The sequence below is a fragment of the Papio anubis genome, chromosome 2 (genome assembly GCF_008728515.1).
Source record: "Papio anubis isolate 15944 chromosome 2, Panubis1.0, whole genome shotgun sequence".
Lineage (NCBI taxonomy): Eukaryota > Metazoa > Chordata > Mammalia > Primates > Cercopithecidae > Papio > Papio anubis.
The window spans coordinates 46178173-46195251 of NC_044977.1; the positions used below are offsets into that span (position 1 = coordinate 46178173).

The 17079-nt window shown below is 46.8% G+C and overlaps 1 protein-coding gene and 1 long non-coding RNA gene across 4 annotated transcripts in view; both read right to left on the minus strand.

Moving 5' to 3' along the window:
• TXNRD3 (thioredoxin reductase 3) overlaps nt 1-8566 on the minus strand; it is a 51427-nt gene extending 42861 nt beyond the window's left edge. For 2 of the 3 annotated variants that reach the window (XM_031663062.1, XM_031663061.1), the window contains exon 1: nt 8126-8566. In XM_031663062.1, coding sequence (XP_031518922.1) covers nt 8126-8164 — 39 coding nt within the window. In that variant the 5' untranslated portion in view covers nt 8165-8566. Of the gene's footprint in view, nt 1-7860; nt 7996-8125 lie in introns of those variants that run through there. The other variant, XM_031663063.1, reaches the window with a different exon arrangement.
• Nucleotides 8567-10704: 2138 nt separating this feature from the next.
• On the minus strand, nt 10705-12458 carry LOC110742533. Its single transcript, XR_002520306.2, has 2 exons — nt 11307-12458; nt 10705-10885 (listed from the first exon to the last, which is right to left on the minus strand). It is a non-coding gene; the product is annotated as an uncharacterized LOC110742533 (long non-coding RNA).
• Between the last annotated feature and the right edge of the window lie 4621 nt (nt 12459-17079).

The window sequence follows — 17079 nt, forward strand, 5'->3', positions numbered from 1 at the left end:
GATGGGGGTTGGGTTGATTCCATCTCTTTGATATTATGAAAAATGCTGCAATGAACATGCACATGCATATGTCTTTATGACAGAATGATTTATATTCCTTTGGGGATATACCCAATGAGATTGTGGGGTTTACCCTTCTATTCAAAATAGTAGTACTGCAGCTGAGAACAGTGGCTCACACCTATAATCCCAGCACTTTGGGAGGCCAAGGCAGGAGGACCGCTTGAGCCCAGGAGTGTGAGACCAGCGTGTAGCAGCTGATGGAGCCCCATCTCTACAAAAATTAGCGGGGCATGATGGCTGTGCCTGTAGTCCCGTACTCTGGAGTGGGGTGGGAGAGATACGTGAAGCCAAGAAGTTTGAAGCTGCAGTGAGCCATGATCACATCACTTCAAGATCACTTCAAAGATACAAGATTACTGTATCTTTATAGTAAGGTTTGAAGAACTCAGGAAGCATGAGTTCTTCACTTTGTTCTTCTTTACAAGACTGTTCTGGTTATTCAGGGTCTTTTGAAATTCCATATGAATTTTAGGATGGATTTTTCTATTTCTGCACAAAAGATCATTGGGATTTTGATAAGGATTGCATTAAATCTGTAGATTGCTTTGGGTACTACTGACATCTTTGCAGTATAAAATCTTCCAATCCATGAACATGGGATGTTGCTATTTTGCTATCTTATTTAATTCCTTTCAGCAACATTTGTGGTTTTCAACATCCAAGTCTTTTGCTTTCTCGGTTAAGTTTCTTCCTAAGTATTTAGTTCTTCTTCTTGCTATTATAAATGAAAATTTTTTCTCAATTTCCATTTTGGATTGTTCATTATTGGTATACAGAAAATCAACTGATTTTTGTGTGTTGATTTTGTACAACGCAACTTTGCTGAATTTCTTTATTTCAACGGTTTTGGTGTGTGTGCATCTGTGAAATCTTTCGGTTTTCTACACATCAGATCATGTTGTCTGTGAACAGAGATAATTTAACTTATTTTCCAGTTTCGATGCCTTTTATTTCCTTTTCTCGTGGTATTGCTCTGGCTAGGACTAATAGTACTTTATTGGAGGGGGACAGGGTCTTGCTGTGTCACCCAGGCTGTTGTGAAGTGATGTGATCATGGCTCACTGCGGCTTCAAACTTCTTGGCTTCAGCGATCCTCCCACCTCAGCCTCAGAGTGCGGTGGGGCTACAGGCATGTGCCATGCCTGGCTAATTGGAGATGGGGTCTTACTCAGTTGCTAATGCTGGTCTCACACTCCTGGGCTCAAGCGGTCCTCCTGCCTTGGCCTCCCAAAGTGCTGGGATTATAGGTGTGAGCCACTGTTCTCAGCTGCAGTACTACTATTTTGAATAGAAGGGTAAACCCCACAATCTCATTACTGGGTATATCCCCAAAGGAATATAAATCATTCTATCATAAAGACATATGCATGTGCATGTTCATTGCAGTATTCTTCATAATATCAAAGAGATGGAATCAACCTAACTCCCATCAATGATAGACTGGATAAAGAAAACATTATACATATATACCATGGAATACTATGCAACCACAGAAAAGAATGAGATCATGTCCTTTGCAGGAACATAGATGGGGCTGGAGGCCATTATCCTAAACAGACTAATTCTGGAACAAAAAACCAAACACTGCATGTTCTCATTTATAAGTGGGTGCTAAATGATGATAACACATGGATGCATAGATAGGAACAGCAGACACTGGGGCCTACCTGAGGGTGCAGAGTGGGAGAAAAGAGAGGATCAGGAAAAATAACTAATAGGTACTAGGCTTAACACCTGGGTGACAAAATAATCTGTACAACAGATACAGTAAGTTCTTCAAACCTTACTACAAAGATACAGTAATCAAAACAGTGCCGTACTGGCATAAAGACAGGCTTACAGACCAAGGAAGAGACCAGGGAGCACAGAAATAAAGCCTCACATATACAGGGAAATGATTTTTAACAAGGGTGCCAAGAACATTCAATGGGGAAAGCATCATTTGTCTTTTCAACAAATGATGCTGAGAAAACTGGCTGTCCACTAACAAAAGAATGAAACTGGACCCTTACCTAACACTGTGTACAGAAATTAACTCAAAATGGATCAAAGACCCAAAAGTCAGAGCTAAAACTATAAAACTCTTAGAATAAAACATAAGGCAAAAGTGTCATGACACTGGCTTTGGCAATGATTTTATGGATATGATCTCAAAGGCATAAGCAACAAAAGAAACAACAGACAAATAGCACCTCACAAAAATTTGAAATTCTTGGTCATCAAAGGACAGTATCTACTCAGGAGGCTGAGGTAGGAGGATCATTGAGTCCAGGAGTTCAGGGCTGTAGTGCATTTTGATCACACCTGTGAATAGCCACGGCACTCCAGCCTGGGCAACATAGCAAGATGCCATCTCTTAAAAAGAAAAGAGGACATTATCAACTGAGTAAAGAGGTGACCCAAGGAACTGAATAGGATATTTGCAAATCACATATATGATAAGGGATTAATATCTAGATTATATAGAGTACTCCTAAAACTCAAGAACAAAAAGTTAAAACCCCAACTTAAAAATGGGCAAAGCAGTTGAATAGATATTTCTTCAAATAAAAGATACAAATGGCCAATAAGCACATGAAAAGTTGTTCATCATCACTAATCTTTAGTGAAACGTGAATCAAAACCACAATGAGATAACACTTCACATGCATTAGGACAAGTATTATTTTTAAAAACACAGAAAATAACAAATGTTGGTGAGGATGCAGAGAAACTGGGAACCTTGTGCACTTTGGTGGGAATGTAAAATAGTGTTGCCACTATGGAAAACAGAATGACAGTTTCTCTAAAAATTACAAATAGAAATAGCATATAATTAAGCAATTCCATTTCCAGGTATGTATCAAAAGGAATTGAAAGCAGAGACCCAAATAAATATTTGTACACCCATGTTCATAGAAACAATATTCATAATAGCCAAAAGGTGGAAGCAATGCAAGTGACCATTGACAGATAAATGGATAAACAAAATGTGTTACATACATACAGTGGAATATGATTCAGTCTTTTAAAAAAAAGGAAATTCTGACACATGCTACAACATGGTTGAATGTTCAGGACACTACTCTAAGTGAAATAAACCAGACACAAAAAAACAAATACTGTATGACTTAACTCATATGAGGTACCTAGAGCAGTCATATTCATAGAGAAAGAAAGTAGGATGGTGGTTGTCAGGGGCTGGGAGAAGGAGGAAAAGAGAGTAAGTGTTTAATGGGTATAGAATTTCAGTTTGGGAAGATGAAAAAGTTCTGTGGATGGATGCTGCGATGGTTGCACAACAATGTGCATGTACTTAGTGCCACTGAACGCTACACTAAAAAATAGTTAAAATGGTAAGTTTTATGTTATGTGTATTTTATCACAATATTTTTTAAAAAGTGAACCAATGGTAATATAAATTTGTAATTCACAAATGTATTGAATTCATACAGGACTGGGGAAACATGGCTTAAAATTAATGTGAGGAAAGTACTTCTAAAAGTCAGGACATTTTATTCACTGTTCAGTTTGCGTTATTATCTTACATCTGTCCTTTAACATTGACTTTCCAACTAGTCTAGCTGCCTCTATACTGAGTCTAGTTTTATATGATGGCTAGATTTCAAATCACAGGTCAAATGCTGCTCACAAGTGTGAGATGACTTTTCTTTGCCATATCATTAAGTTCACACTTATTAGCAAGCATTTTAAGACCTCCTTGACCAGGCATGATGGCTCACGCCTGTAAACCCAGCTCTTTGGGAGGCCAGGCAGGTGCATCACTTGAGTGCAGGTGCTCGAGACCAGCCTGGGCAACATGGTGAAACACTGTCTCTACAAAAAATATAAAAATTACCCAGGTGTGGTGGCATGCGCCTGCAGTCCCACCTATTTGGAAAGCTTACGTGGGAGGATCACTTGAGACTGGGAGGCAGAAGTTGCAGTGAGTCAAAATCAAGCCACTGCACTCCAGCCTGGGCAACAGAGCAAGACCCCATCTCAAAAAAACAAAGACCTCCCTAAATCACCTTTGAAACTAAATTTCCAGCCATTTTCCAATGAATCTTCCTGATTCCCTTGCATATACATTGTGCTCAGCCATACTATTTTCCTTTTATCATTATCTATCTTTGCTGATACCAGTTTCTTAACTAGATGCTCTTTCTTACCTACAGACTAACTTATCCCTCAAGGACCGACTTAGTGGCATTTTCTTAGACTGTTCTGATCCTCCACAGAAGCCACTGTTTTATCTCTTATTCCCACAACTCTCGTTTTTCTTACGCACTTCTTTCTACACATGCAAGCGGGTTGATTACAGCTCAATTAGACTATGAGTTTACGGGAGGCAAGACCAAGGTTTATTCATTTCTGTGTCTCTGCAACACTAAGTACCCAATGACGCTTACTGAATGCCATTAGCAGCCCAATCAAGAAACACTCTCTCTCCTTGACTCTGCAAGGATAAGGACACATGTGGAATATGGTGTCTAATTTTGGGAGATACATTTAAGAGGTTCATGGGCAAAAAAAAAAAAAACCTGTACAATCAAGTTAGTGCGCGGCCACATGTAAAGACAAACATGTAAGAAAGCAGGCTACTCAGTCAAGCAAGAAAAACACTTGGCAAAAGTACTGGAAGATCTGCCCTCCAAGCAGAAGCAAAGTTCTTAATTCTGCCCACTGGAGCAATGCTCACCTCCAAGAATGAAAAAACATTTCAGAGAGGCAGACTTCGCTTCACTTAAAAAAATTCCAATAATCAGAGCTGTCCAAATATGTAATGGGACTCAAAATCATGGCCACATTACTGAAAATGTTAACACATACAGAATAGAGGATCATTTGTCCTAAGATTTTCTGTATCAGCAAAGGTTTGACTAAAATTATTTAAGATAATTCACCCTATATTATGTGCCTGACACTATTGTCTAGGCCCCAGTAATACAGCAGTAGACAGACACAGTTCTGATCTCTTGGTATTTATGCAAACTACAAAGGACAACTCTTAAGAAATACAGATAGAAACAGACCCCAGAAACAGTCCAACACATACATGAGAACCTGATCAATGATGAGTGAGTATACAAACTAGTGTGGAAAGGATAGGGTCTCCAAAAAAAGGAAACAGGAACACCTGGTAAGTCACAAAGAAGAAAACAAATTGGATCCCCACTCGTATTACCAATATCAATCCCAGGTAGATGTCAAGAAGGTGGGTATGAAAAGCACACTACTCACTACTCAGTTTTCAGGAGCTAAAACAGGAGAATATCTTTATGATCTCTGAATAGAAACAGATTTCCTAAATAAGACACCAAAAGCAAGCCATAAAAGGAAAAGAATGATAGAAGCAAATACATTAAACTTACAAACTTCAGTTAATGAAAAGATCCTTATATTAGTCTGTTCTCCCATTGCTATAAAGAAATTTGAGACTGGGTTATATATAAAGAAAAGAGGTTTAATTGGCTCATGCTTCTGTAGACTCTACAGGAAGCATGATGCTGGCATCTCCTTGGCTTCTGGGAAGCCTCAGGAAACTTACAATGATGGCAAAAGGCAAAGGCAAAGCCAGCACTTCACATGGCCAGAGCAGGAGCAAGAGAGTTGGGTGGGGAGATGCTACACTTTTAAATGACTAGATCTCATGAGAACTCACTATCATGAGGACAGTATCAATGGGATGATACTAAACCATACATGAGAAATTCACCCCCATGATCCATTCATCTCCCACCAGGCCTTACCTCCAGCATTGGGAATTACATTTCACTATTTGGTTGGGGACACAGATCCAAACCATATCAATCCCATAAAAAGAGTGAAAAAGGAAGCTAAATCTGACAGATTTTCTACAGCAGCAGGTCCTCAAATAACATTATTTCATTACAACAGTGATTAAAAAAACTATTCCCAGCCAGAGCCACTGTCAAGTGGAGTTTGCACCTTCTCTTCATGTTTCCTCCAGGTACTCCAGTTTCCTCCCACATCCCAAAGATGTGCATGTTAGGCTAATTAGTGTATCTACATTTTCCCAGTCACAGAAAGTGTGGGTGTGTGTGCAAGTGCACCTGCAATGGGACGGTGTCCCAGCCAGGTTTGGATCCCGCCTAGCACTTGCAATCCTGAAATGGAGTAAATGGGTTGGAAAAGGATGAATAAGCAAATATAAATTATTGCCAAATAAAGCTTCATAAAGTAGACAATAATCATATAGACGCAAACAATAACGAATGCAGTAGGAGAGCATTCAACAGTGTACCCTCCATATTTCTGATTTTGTTTTTGAACTGCCCAGTGGCACAAGGTGCTCCTTAAAATCCTGCTTTGCAAACATTTTTTGATTTCACCCACTACCATTAGAACTCAACCTCTCCTGATTCACCAGAAATTGGGTAAATACTTTTCTTCCTTGTTCTCATTAATCTCTCTTAAATGTATGTATAGTTCACATTTATTTCAATGTTTAATACTAGACATGTTTTGGGTCTTTATTTAAAAGTTTGGTGATTTTTTATTTTTGTGGTCAGAAATAATGCCATAGGAACTTAACTCTTACTTCTAGCCTACAATAAAACTGGTTTTGTTACATGTCATTTCGCTTAAGGTTGGTTTCCAAGAACCTATCACCAATGTTGAGTGAGCACTTACTGTATACATAACCTAAGGATAAGCATCCTAAATATATAAAGAACACCTACAAGTCTAGTACAAACAACTAAAATCCGCTGCATAGGAAAATAGGCAAAAGGCCTGAAAAAAATGAAAAGCACACTATAGAATTTCATAGAAGAGGAAGCTCAAGTGACCCATGAATACACTGGACTTCATTTGGGAAATACAAAATTAAACCATAATGGAATGCCATTTCAAAATTGCCAGAATGGCAAAAATTAAAAATATCAGCTGTTAGCAAGGATGTAGAGCAAGATGAATTGTTATAAACTAGGAGGAGAGTAAATTGGTATAACTACTTGGAAACTCAGTTGGGCATTACCTTGCTAAGGTAGAAATCATGCATCCTTTATGACCCAGCAACTCAGCTTCAAGATATCTATCCTAGAGTAGTCTCTTGTAAGTGCGCTGGGAGTTACGTGCAAGAATAAGCATACAGCTGTACTGTTTTTTAAGACCAAAATACTAGAAACAGCAAAATGATAAACTCCGGTATGATTCATCCTAGGGAGTAGTCAGCAATGAAAATTAATGAACCCCAGCTACAGATACTAATATGCATGAATCTCTGAAACATAACTGTTGAGGAAGAAAACTGCAGATGTATATATGGTTCGATTTATATCAAGTCCCAAAACAGGCCAAAAGGAACCAAATATTGATTAATAATGTATATATTTGGTAAAAATGTAAAAAAAAAAAAAAGAAATTTTGCATAGTGGTTAATCCTGAGGGAGGGAGGAGACAGCCAAGGAAGCTTCTACAGTACTAGTGTCACTTTATTCTTAAAAATGTATATGCATAATATATGTTTTAAGAAACTATACACATCAATGTAAACTTCAAATATATTTGAAAAACACAGCCTATAATTTCATGAACTCAACCTAATAGTTTATGCTTTTGCATACTGTCTTCCACGTATCATTTTTCAACTTTCTGTAAAATGAAGTAAATTCCTAAACGTTGAAAGTCTCTGCCTTACACGTAGGTTATCACCCAAAGGCTCGTTTTTAAGTGAGGTATTCTTAAACTCAGAATACATTTGTCCTTAGAAGTAATGCCGGATTCCTAGCCCGCGCTGAAAAGTTAAGGCAGTGTGCATGAAGCTGAAATTACCTCACAACCTTCCCGTACCTTCGTTTCACAAGACGGGGAACTGAGGCTCGGCACAGGGTCCTAACCCAGGTCGAGGTCACGCAATTAGGAGTGTTTCTGTTTTGATAAACCATCACAAGTCCACCTCAGGGGAAGCCCAGGGAGAGGAGAGGACGGGCGGCTGACCTCACTGCCGCAGCCCGGGAGTGAGGCGGGCGCCCCAGCCCGGACCCGCCCTGCCGGGGGTGGCGTCCGCGTGGCGGGCCCGGTCGCGCGCGGTGGAACCGGCGAGGGCCGCGCCTACCCGAGTACTGTGGGGACAGTAGCTCTTGCTGAAGATCATCACCCGGCTGCGCTCAATGAGGCCCCGGAGGCGGCGGCGCAGCTCCTCACGGGCCTCGGACGAGCTGCTGGGCCCGGGGGACGACAGGCGGGCGCGGCGCCCCGGCGGCGACAACACGCGCGCCCCTCGGACATGGCCCGAGCGGCGGTTGGGGGCATCGCCCGCCTTCCCCGGCCCTGGCGACTGTGGCGGCGACTGCTCCACGGTCTCGCTTTAGCTCCCGGCCGGGCCGGGCCCGCTCACAAACCGAAAGCCAGGCGGCGGCGGCGGCGCAGGGACCTGGGCTGAGGGGCGGCGAACGCTGCCTTCGCTGGCCACTCTCAGCACCCGCGCGAATCCGCCAGGCAGTCGCTCGCCCCACCCCCAGCACCGCCCCGCGCATGCGAACTGGGCCCCCCGCCCGCCTGCGGCGTAGGTATCACCTGCCCTTCTCAAAGAGGCGGGTACCAAGCGCGAGCCTCTTTATCTCCAGGCTGTGCGCGCGTCCCGAGACCAACCAATCTTGGCGATGCCGCTTGGAGGTGGCCTCTGTGCAATGCCTTTTACTCCTAATAATCCCCAACAGCCCATTTAAACCACCTTAAAATATACATTCTTCAATTTTTATGAGAAGTGTGAATTGGAAAGATTGATATTTTTAAAAGTTTAGATCACACAAGCTAAATAAATACATGCGTTTGCTATTGCAATGCAACTTTAAGATGAGTTTCCTAGGTTGCTACCCGTCAGTTCCCTTCTACATAGAATTCCAGAGCCGCCCCTAACAAAGGAACTCTGAAACTGCGAGAACAGGAATCCTCTGTCCATTTCAGGGGGTGGATGGAAGACCTTTGAGCTGAACTAGCCTGCAATGACTTACAGCCCCCTCCACCACAATGGGTGAATAAAACCCCAATAAAGAGAACAATCAACCGCAGGACCAGCAGGTGTGAACCGGTTCCTGCCTACCTCTAGGCTGTCATCCCCTGACAGTGTCCCTCCGGTTCATTCTGCTTCAGCTACACGGGCTTTCTCCCTGTGCCTCAGATGCGTCAAAACCATTCTCGCCTTCGGGTCTTTGCACCTTTAGCTTTATCAGTCTAGGATGTTGTCTCCTGCAGTGGACTGAATGTATCACCCAGATTTCATATGTTGAAACTCTCATCCTAATGTAACAATATTTGAAAGTTAAGACCTTTGGGAGGTAATTAGGTCATGAGGGCGGAATCTTTGAGAGTGGGATTAGTACCAGTAGTTAGTATCACTAAGAAGAGGCCAGAGAGCTAGCTCACTCTCCACCATGTGAGAACACAGTGAGACCTTACAACTGAAATGGGCAAGTCGGCCCTCATCAGAAGCAACTGTGCTGACACCTTCATCTCAGACTTCCAGGCTCCAGAACTGTAAGAAATAAAATTCTGTTGTTCATAAGATGCCCCGTCTATGGTGCTTTGTTCTAATAGCTCCAACAGACTAATACCTGCTCCAGCAAGTCTGGCTCCTCATTGCCAACTAAGTCTTGGCTTAAATGTTACCTCCTTAGATAACCTTTTGCTGTGTACCCAAAATGAAGTAGCTTCTAATTTCCATCATTTCACACATGTTCCAGTCCCTTCATGACACATTTATTATTATTTTCAACGACCTCCTATAATTTCTGGTTTCCTTGCTTGTTGTCTGCACTACCCCTGTCTCCATGACCTCGACTGGAATGCGAGTTCTGTGAGAAAAGGGCCTTATCACTTTGGCCTACAACTCTAGCCCCAGAGTTTATCACAGTGCCTGGCTCATAGTAGGCACGGAATACAGTTTTACTGAAGGAATGAATTAGTGATTCACACATGTCACATCTTACCAGAACATATATTACCATATTTTGCTTCTCCTCTTGTCCTCACATGACAGGCTGGGATCTCAAATTCCTCTTCTTCCTACTCTGTTCATCCAGGGAGCCACAAGTCTGGGAGGTGGAGTACAGACCATGATGTTCAGGGACTGCCTCATGCCACTCCTGTTGCCCTGGGCCCACATGGCTTATTTCATGCCTTGACTCCACAAGCACTTCCTGAACACCTCGGTCTGTGCTAAGTGTTAGGGAATAAGCACATGGAAGATAGCACCTGTCTTCAGGAGATCAGAGCCCTTCTAGGAGAGATGTCAAAAATAAGAAATGCAAATGAGGAAGTAGTTCTAAAGAGAAGAATAATACCTGAGCTGGATGTGATGAAGTGAAGAATCATTGGCCCAGACAATAAGCACTGGAAGAGGGTATCAGAGGGAGGCAGCCGAGCTGAACCACAGAAGCAGGGGAAGGCTGGTGTATTGGGGGAAAATGCTGAAAGATCCAAAAATGAGCAGAGGTGAGGGAGAAAAGAATGCCATTGAAGTGAGCAGGGGCCAGATGGCTGCGATCTAGTTGACACTGTTTAGAAGATCTCTAGGAAGGAAAAGGAACATGAGACAATGACTTCAGGCAGCAAGAAGATGACTTTCCTATTAGCCCGAGCAAAAATCAGAGTTTGGAAGAACTGAAGAAGAAAGGAAACAGAACAAGAGAGAGGTCCCCTTTATCTTTTTATTTTTATTTATATTTTTAAAGAGACAGTCTTCTATTGGGACTCTGGACATCTAGACATCAGTGCAGGGGCTTTCTGAGGAGACCAGCCTCCCTGGCAGGCTTAGATGTGATCTAGCCTGAGTCAGGAGGGGAACACACGTGGGGCTGGATGTTCTTTCAGATCCCTGATGAGATCAAAGACAGAGTGGTCAGCTTGACCTAGCTTCTGCAAGGGCTGGTTCTGATGTGGGAGAGGGAGGCAGTCCCCAGAGCAGGAATGCCTTCCCTGGGGCTCCTATCCTTGCAGGGGAGAAGCTGGCCATTGTCCCCTCAGAGCTTCCTTCACTGCAGCCCGAGGGGGGCGACTGACAGATTCCTCAGGGGGGCAAACGGAACGGATTCCCCAGGGGAGGAAACCTCTGGGCTCTGGCTTCAACCCCCTCCCGGGGAAACATTCACAGCCCCTCCGGAGGAGAGCCCTGCTGCAGGAAAACTCTAGGGCAGGGCCCAGCTGCGAGGGGCCTGGGCTGTTGGTGATAGTACCCCAGGCTCCAAACTCTCTGGGCCTGGGGGCAGTTCCCTTCCTTGGTTACAACAGATTCTTACCCCGCCGTGCCCTACAACCCGCCCCGCGAGGAAGGGGCCCAGGAGTGGACGGGTGGACAGGCATTCCGGTGTCTCGAGTCGGGGCCAGCCTGAGCAGCACCACCCGCGTGGGGCAGACAGGGCATACAAGGCAGGCACCAGGCTCCAGAACAGCAGCTGACAAGTCTTCCGGCGGCGTCGGGTCTCCATGAGGACGGGGGCGGGGCCAGGCGGCCGTGATGGGGTTGGGGCGGGGCTTTTCAACTGTCAACGGCCCCGCCCAGCCTGGGCAAAGAGACATAGCCTGGCCTGGAAGACCGAGTCAGGGACCCCCAGGCAGAGCCTGACCCCTCCCGGCGGCCGGGGCCTCCTGCCTCCAGGTGCTGCTGCCCCTACACGGACGGGCGCCCTCTGCGGGTCCCGCGACTCCCGGCTCAGCGCCTCCAGATGCCTCACCCGGGCCCACTCCGCTGGGTCCCCAGGGACCTTAAAGCGCTGGCCCAGCAGCGGGGTCACTCCCATAAGCCTCCCGACCCTCCCATGGGTCCTTTGGAGCCCTGGATTGTGAAGCTGATACTTCCTCAGGGCCGCGCGCCCGGACGCGGCTGCTCCAGGACCACAGCTGAGAGCGGCCGCGTCCCCTGCAGGCCACCCGTCAAGGGCACAGGCCACAGGAGCCCCAAGGCGCAGTGGCTCACCCTGCCCGGAGCTGACCCTTGAGGTGGGGAGAGGGCACTAACTCGGGTCCTCTCCCCTTCCTCAAGGCTCCTTCCTCCCCTGGGGTGAAGGGCTCCCAATCCCAGCACCTTGGGGCCGTCCTGTTTAATTCATGCCCACAAATGATCATGCAGTGTGCTAGGACAGAGAAGACAGACACGCTGGCCTCCGAGGGGTGAGACAGACTAGTCTTATCAGTGCAGAAAATTCCCAATAGGGACAAGGGCCAGGAAGGAAATACCAGGAAAAGTGAGGGTGGAAGATGGGGGTGACCCTACTGCAGGTGGGTGCTCAGGGAGGGCTTCTCTGAGTAGGTGACATTCACTTGATTGGCAAAACAGATGGGCAGGGCCTGTGTAAGTCTTCTAAGAGAGGGAACGGCAGTGCCCAGCGGGCTGTCCCGGGGATGGAAATAGGGCAGCGGGTGGGGGTGGGGGTGTGAGCCAGGCAGGCAGGACCCAGACACCGTGTGATGGGTGCAGTGGTGGGACCCATGGAGGCTCTGAGGAAGCCCTGGGCCTCAGAAGATGGGGGAACAGGAGGACCCACTTAGAGGCCTTCACAACCTTCTAGGGCACAGACAGTGCAAAACAGCTCAGGCTAGAATGCAGTTTAGGTTTCAGAAGGGTGCTGGGTCCCCTACGCTCTTCTTGAGGCTAAAGGGCTCCGGCTCCTTGGGACCTTTCCATGGAGATATGGTTCTGGGGCCCCAGCTACATGGACAGCCTTCTGATGGTTGTCTACAGCCAGGAAGGGGGCATGGGCTGACCCACCCCTTCCTTGGCCAAGTGGACAGATGAAGGGAGCCTCTGGGAGCAGGATTGCTTGACTGAGAATTAGATTTGGAATGTAATCCAAACCCCCCAAAAGCCACCTCTTCTCTGGAGCTTGGCTTCTTCAGGAAAACTGGGCACAAAGGACCGCAAGAGCAGCTCTCAGGACCCTTGCCTCTCCACCCTGTGATGCTTTTAGATGGTTCTCAGGGGCCACCCTTTTCAGAAAGAATTATTGGGCTATAGGAAAGTAAAGGGAGGAAATGTGTTTTGAGTGGCAATTAGCCCAAGCTCCAGACTAGGTGTTGGTTTGGTGGGGGTTGCTTTTCCCCTTGCACCAGCCCCCTTCACAAAACCTGAGTCCTGGCTAGGGCCGGGAGTGAGATTCCTGTTCTAGATTTTCATCATTCCGTATTGCCCAGGAGGAGGTCTGTGGGGAAAGGAGACAGATATTAGCAAGTATATAAAAGACAATTTAGCCAGAGAAAACCTAAAAGAGGAATCAGGATGAGGGGATTAGGAATGGCAAAGGAGGAGCTGGGGGAGAGGGAGTTGGGGGTGGGGCTGGGACAAACAGAAAGGAAGTGGGTGTGGGGGCCAGGGAAGTAAAGTCCAAGAGGTCAGCGGGACCAGAAGCCACAGCCTTAGTGGGGCCTCAGGAGAGCAGCAAGCTGCGTCTACCTTGGAAAAGTGGAGAAAGGACTGCAGTGAGCTGGGCAGGGAGTAGTGGGGAGGTGACAGGGCAGAGGAAGCAGGGAACAGACAGGAAAAAAAGATGATGCCCTGGGCCAGGTGGCCGCCACTGCTACCATCACTGTAAGTGGAAAACTCTTTGCCTTCTCCTTACCCCTGTGGCTGATGCCCCCATTCTTCACCCCGCTTCTTTAGTAATAGGTGCTGGCAACTAAGGAGCAGAGTCTGATTTGAGGTTGCCTAGGAAACACTTGGGGGCAGCTGTGAACCCACGAGGCTTGCCCAGTAGGGAGCTCAGGATCCCCAAATTGGACGAGCAAATAAGCTTAGTGAGTGACAGTTCCACCAACGTTCCCCAAAGTCACAGTAGGCGTCCACTGCCCCTGTGTGTCCCCAGGCCTGCTCTGCCAGGTGGCTTCAGGGACCCAGGACTATACTTCCAGTGCTCTGCAGACACACCTCGGGCTTGAATCCCATCTCATTGATTCCACAAATATTGATTGAGGGCCTACTGGGTGCGAGGCCTGTGCGGCTGTGAGGGAGTCAAGGTCCCTGCTCCAGTGCAGGTGATGGGCATAAAACAGGACAACTTCAGAACCTGAGAAGGGGGACAAAGCAGAGTACTGGGAAGTGTCTGGGTGGGCACGGAGCAGCCTGGGATGGGGTAAACAGCCAATGCTTTGCCATCCATTCTTGGCCAGATATTATTGGGGATCCTACCTGCTCTCTCTACAGCCTTGGTTTCCTCACCTGGATGATGGAGCTGGAGCTCCCCTCCCCCGGCACTGCCTGACCCTGCTCTCTGGGTTGCCTCTAGGGAGCCAGCCCTGCTCAGGCCTGTTCCCCTGCTTCATGGCTGTTAGCTCCTCCTGAGAATGTTCCCCCAAATGGAGGCCACTGGCAGCAAAGAAATGATCAAGACAAGGTACCCCGGCCCACACCGAGGGCTGCATGGATCCCGAGGTGCGGCTTGGGTGGACACTAGGGGTGCTTTCCGTCTGTGGATTTTGCCCAGGTTCCTGGAGCCCCTTCCCTATGGTCCCTTGACCAAGCCTAGCTCACTGAGCCTGGAGCCCTGGCTTCTGGAGAAGAGATGTCAAACTCTATGACAGGCCACAGGTCACAGGTCAGAAATAACTCTGGCCTTATCCGATGCAAGTGGGGGCCAGATCTGGGGAAGGCGCCTCTTCTCACAGGGCTGGCACTTCCAGAGGATGGATGGCAGCAAGGTAGGGAAGACTCTGCGGGACCCTTGGGGAGCTCAAGTGGGACCCAAAGGGGCCCTCTGTCTGGGGTGGCAAAATGGCATTGGGTGGAGGGAGATTCAGTATTGACACCTGGGGGATCCTTGCCCCCAAAGTGGATTTTAAGGACAGCAGCACACTGGGAAGACAAGGGGCCCCACAGCACTCCCACCCTCTCCCCAGCCAAGAGAGCACATGGGGGCTGAAGTCCAGCCCACCCCAGGCCCAGCTCCCTGATCCAGGCTACATCCATCTGGAGGGTGGATTTTCAGAAAGGCATTATACAGGCTAGGAGTGCCCTTCAGGCGGCCGGCTCTCTCATCTGTAAAATGGGCATCAGTGTCTGATGGTGGGCCGTAAGAGATCCCTGTGGCAGTTTGGACACTTCTGTCCTCTGCTGGATGAGGCCTCTGGGCCAGGCATGCTGGGCAGATGGCAGCCTGGGCGTCTTGCCTGGCTCCTACTTGCAGCTGTTCACACATTGTCGAGGTTTCAATGTCAGGTTTTAATGTTCTTGGACCTAAGAATCTTCATTGTCTCCATTCTAAATGCAGGGAGACCTTTGATGTGGACTCTCTCAGGTGTTTTTGCAGTAGGCAATGTGTTCTCATTGGTCACCCTGCTGTGTACTAGATGTCAAAACTTCTTCCTCCTGTCCATCTGAGACTTTGGTCCTTTGACCAACAACTCTCCATTCCCTAACTCTGCTGCCTCCCAGCTTCTGATCACCATCAACCTACTCTCTACTTCTATGAGATCAACATTTTTACACCAACACTTCAATGACATCATGGGAAATTTGTCTTTCTGAGGTTATGAATATGCTAAGTAGGTTGATTTCATCATTCCAGTGCACACATCTATCTAATCATTACACTGTACCCCATGAATGAATATAAACATGATTTGCCAATTGAAATAGTATTTATAAACATAATAAATATAATCAAATGCAGGCAGTGCTGCTTGACTGCCCATACTACTTGGTTTTGTCTTGGTCATAGCTATCCACCTGGTTTGTCAGTGCTATCTTATTAAGATGAAGTTTTTGGGCTCAGCAGAAACAAAGCAATTTCAGCATGAAATTGAGACATCTTCTAGCAGCCCTGTGGAAGCCCTGGCTCATTTTATTCAGAGAGGCTGAAGTTATACCATCTGGCTGCCCAGCATGGAGGGAGCTGGCTTCCTGGGATGTTCCCTGGGACAAGGATTCTTCTGGGTCTCCCCGACTGCTGCTGGTGCTCTGGGAGAAGAGGAAGGCCACAGGGCCATACTGGGGTGCTTTGCGTGAAATGGTTCACTTCATCTGCAGAACTGGTAGGGGACTGGCAGTAACAGTGGCCTTTTGCCCTGACTCCTGGTCCTCCTCAGGCATCTGAAAATGGGAAAGGCCAGCTGGCTTTGATTCCTCTTTGGCTCCACAAGGAAGGTGGAAACCTTCGCAGATGGGGAAGTTCAGGTGGGGCCTACAGGAGGAAGGGACTGTGCTCTAAATGTTTTTCCACTAGATGCTCTGATGCTTTCCATTAGAAATGAAAAAAAGTTGGTGAGTGGTACTTTCTTTGAGTAATTTTTTTCTGTAGGTCCTTAGAGTTCTCCAAGTAAAATGGCAGGGCCCTGGCCAACATAGTGTACAGGATGATGCCAAGGCTCCAGACACTGGTGGTAGGGCATTGGTACCCATGGCCCAGGAAGAGTTCTGGGGCTACATAAGAGTAAGTCATATGAAAGGTTCTCAGCCTCTCCCCCTCCCTAGGTGTCATGCTGAAGCCAAAGTCAGTGATATTAACATTGTGTGTGTTCTTCAACCAGTATGATGTTTCGCAGCTGTAGCTCTCGATGTGTGATGTTCTTTCGGTGGCAGTACTGCAGTGCCTACAGAATCTGCCTGAACATGGTCCAGGCCTCCTCCTCCTTGATGTGGCCATGGTGGCGTATCTGGTGGTGCAGCTCTTCTCCTCCAGTGTACTCCACTGCCAAATGGACAGTGTTTGCTGTGTCAATCACCTGGTAGAGTTGAACGATGTTCAGGTGATTGAGGGTCTTCATGATACTTATCTCTCTCTGGAGAGTGATGCTGGGGCAGCCACGCTTCTTAGAGATGATTTTGATGGCCACCTGGGTCCCAGTTAGCATGTGTTGGGCCAGTTTGAGGTCACTGAATGTGCCCCAACAGATGGTCTCAAAAATCTGTACTTTTGGATCTCCTCATCAGGTGAGTTTGAGGCCAAGCCCAGCTCCACAGTGTCTCCTAACTATGCTGACTACAAATCAACCTCTACCAACTCTTCTAACTAATGAGAAACACTAATTATACTTCCTAGGTTGACAATACTAACAAACCACACTAATTATACTAAATACACT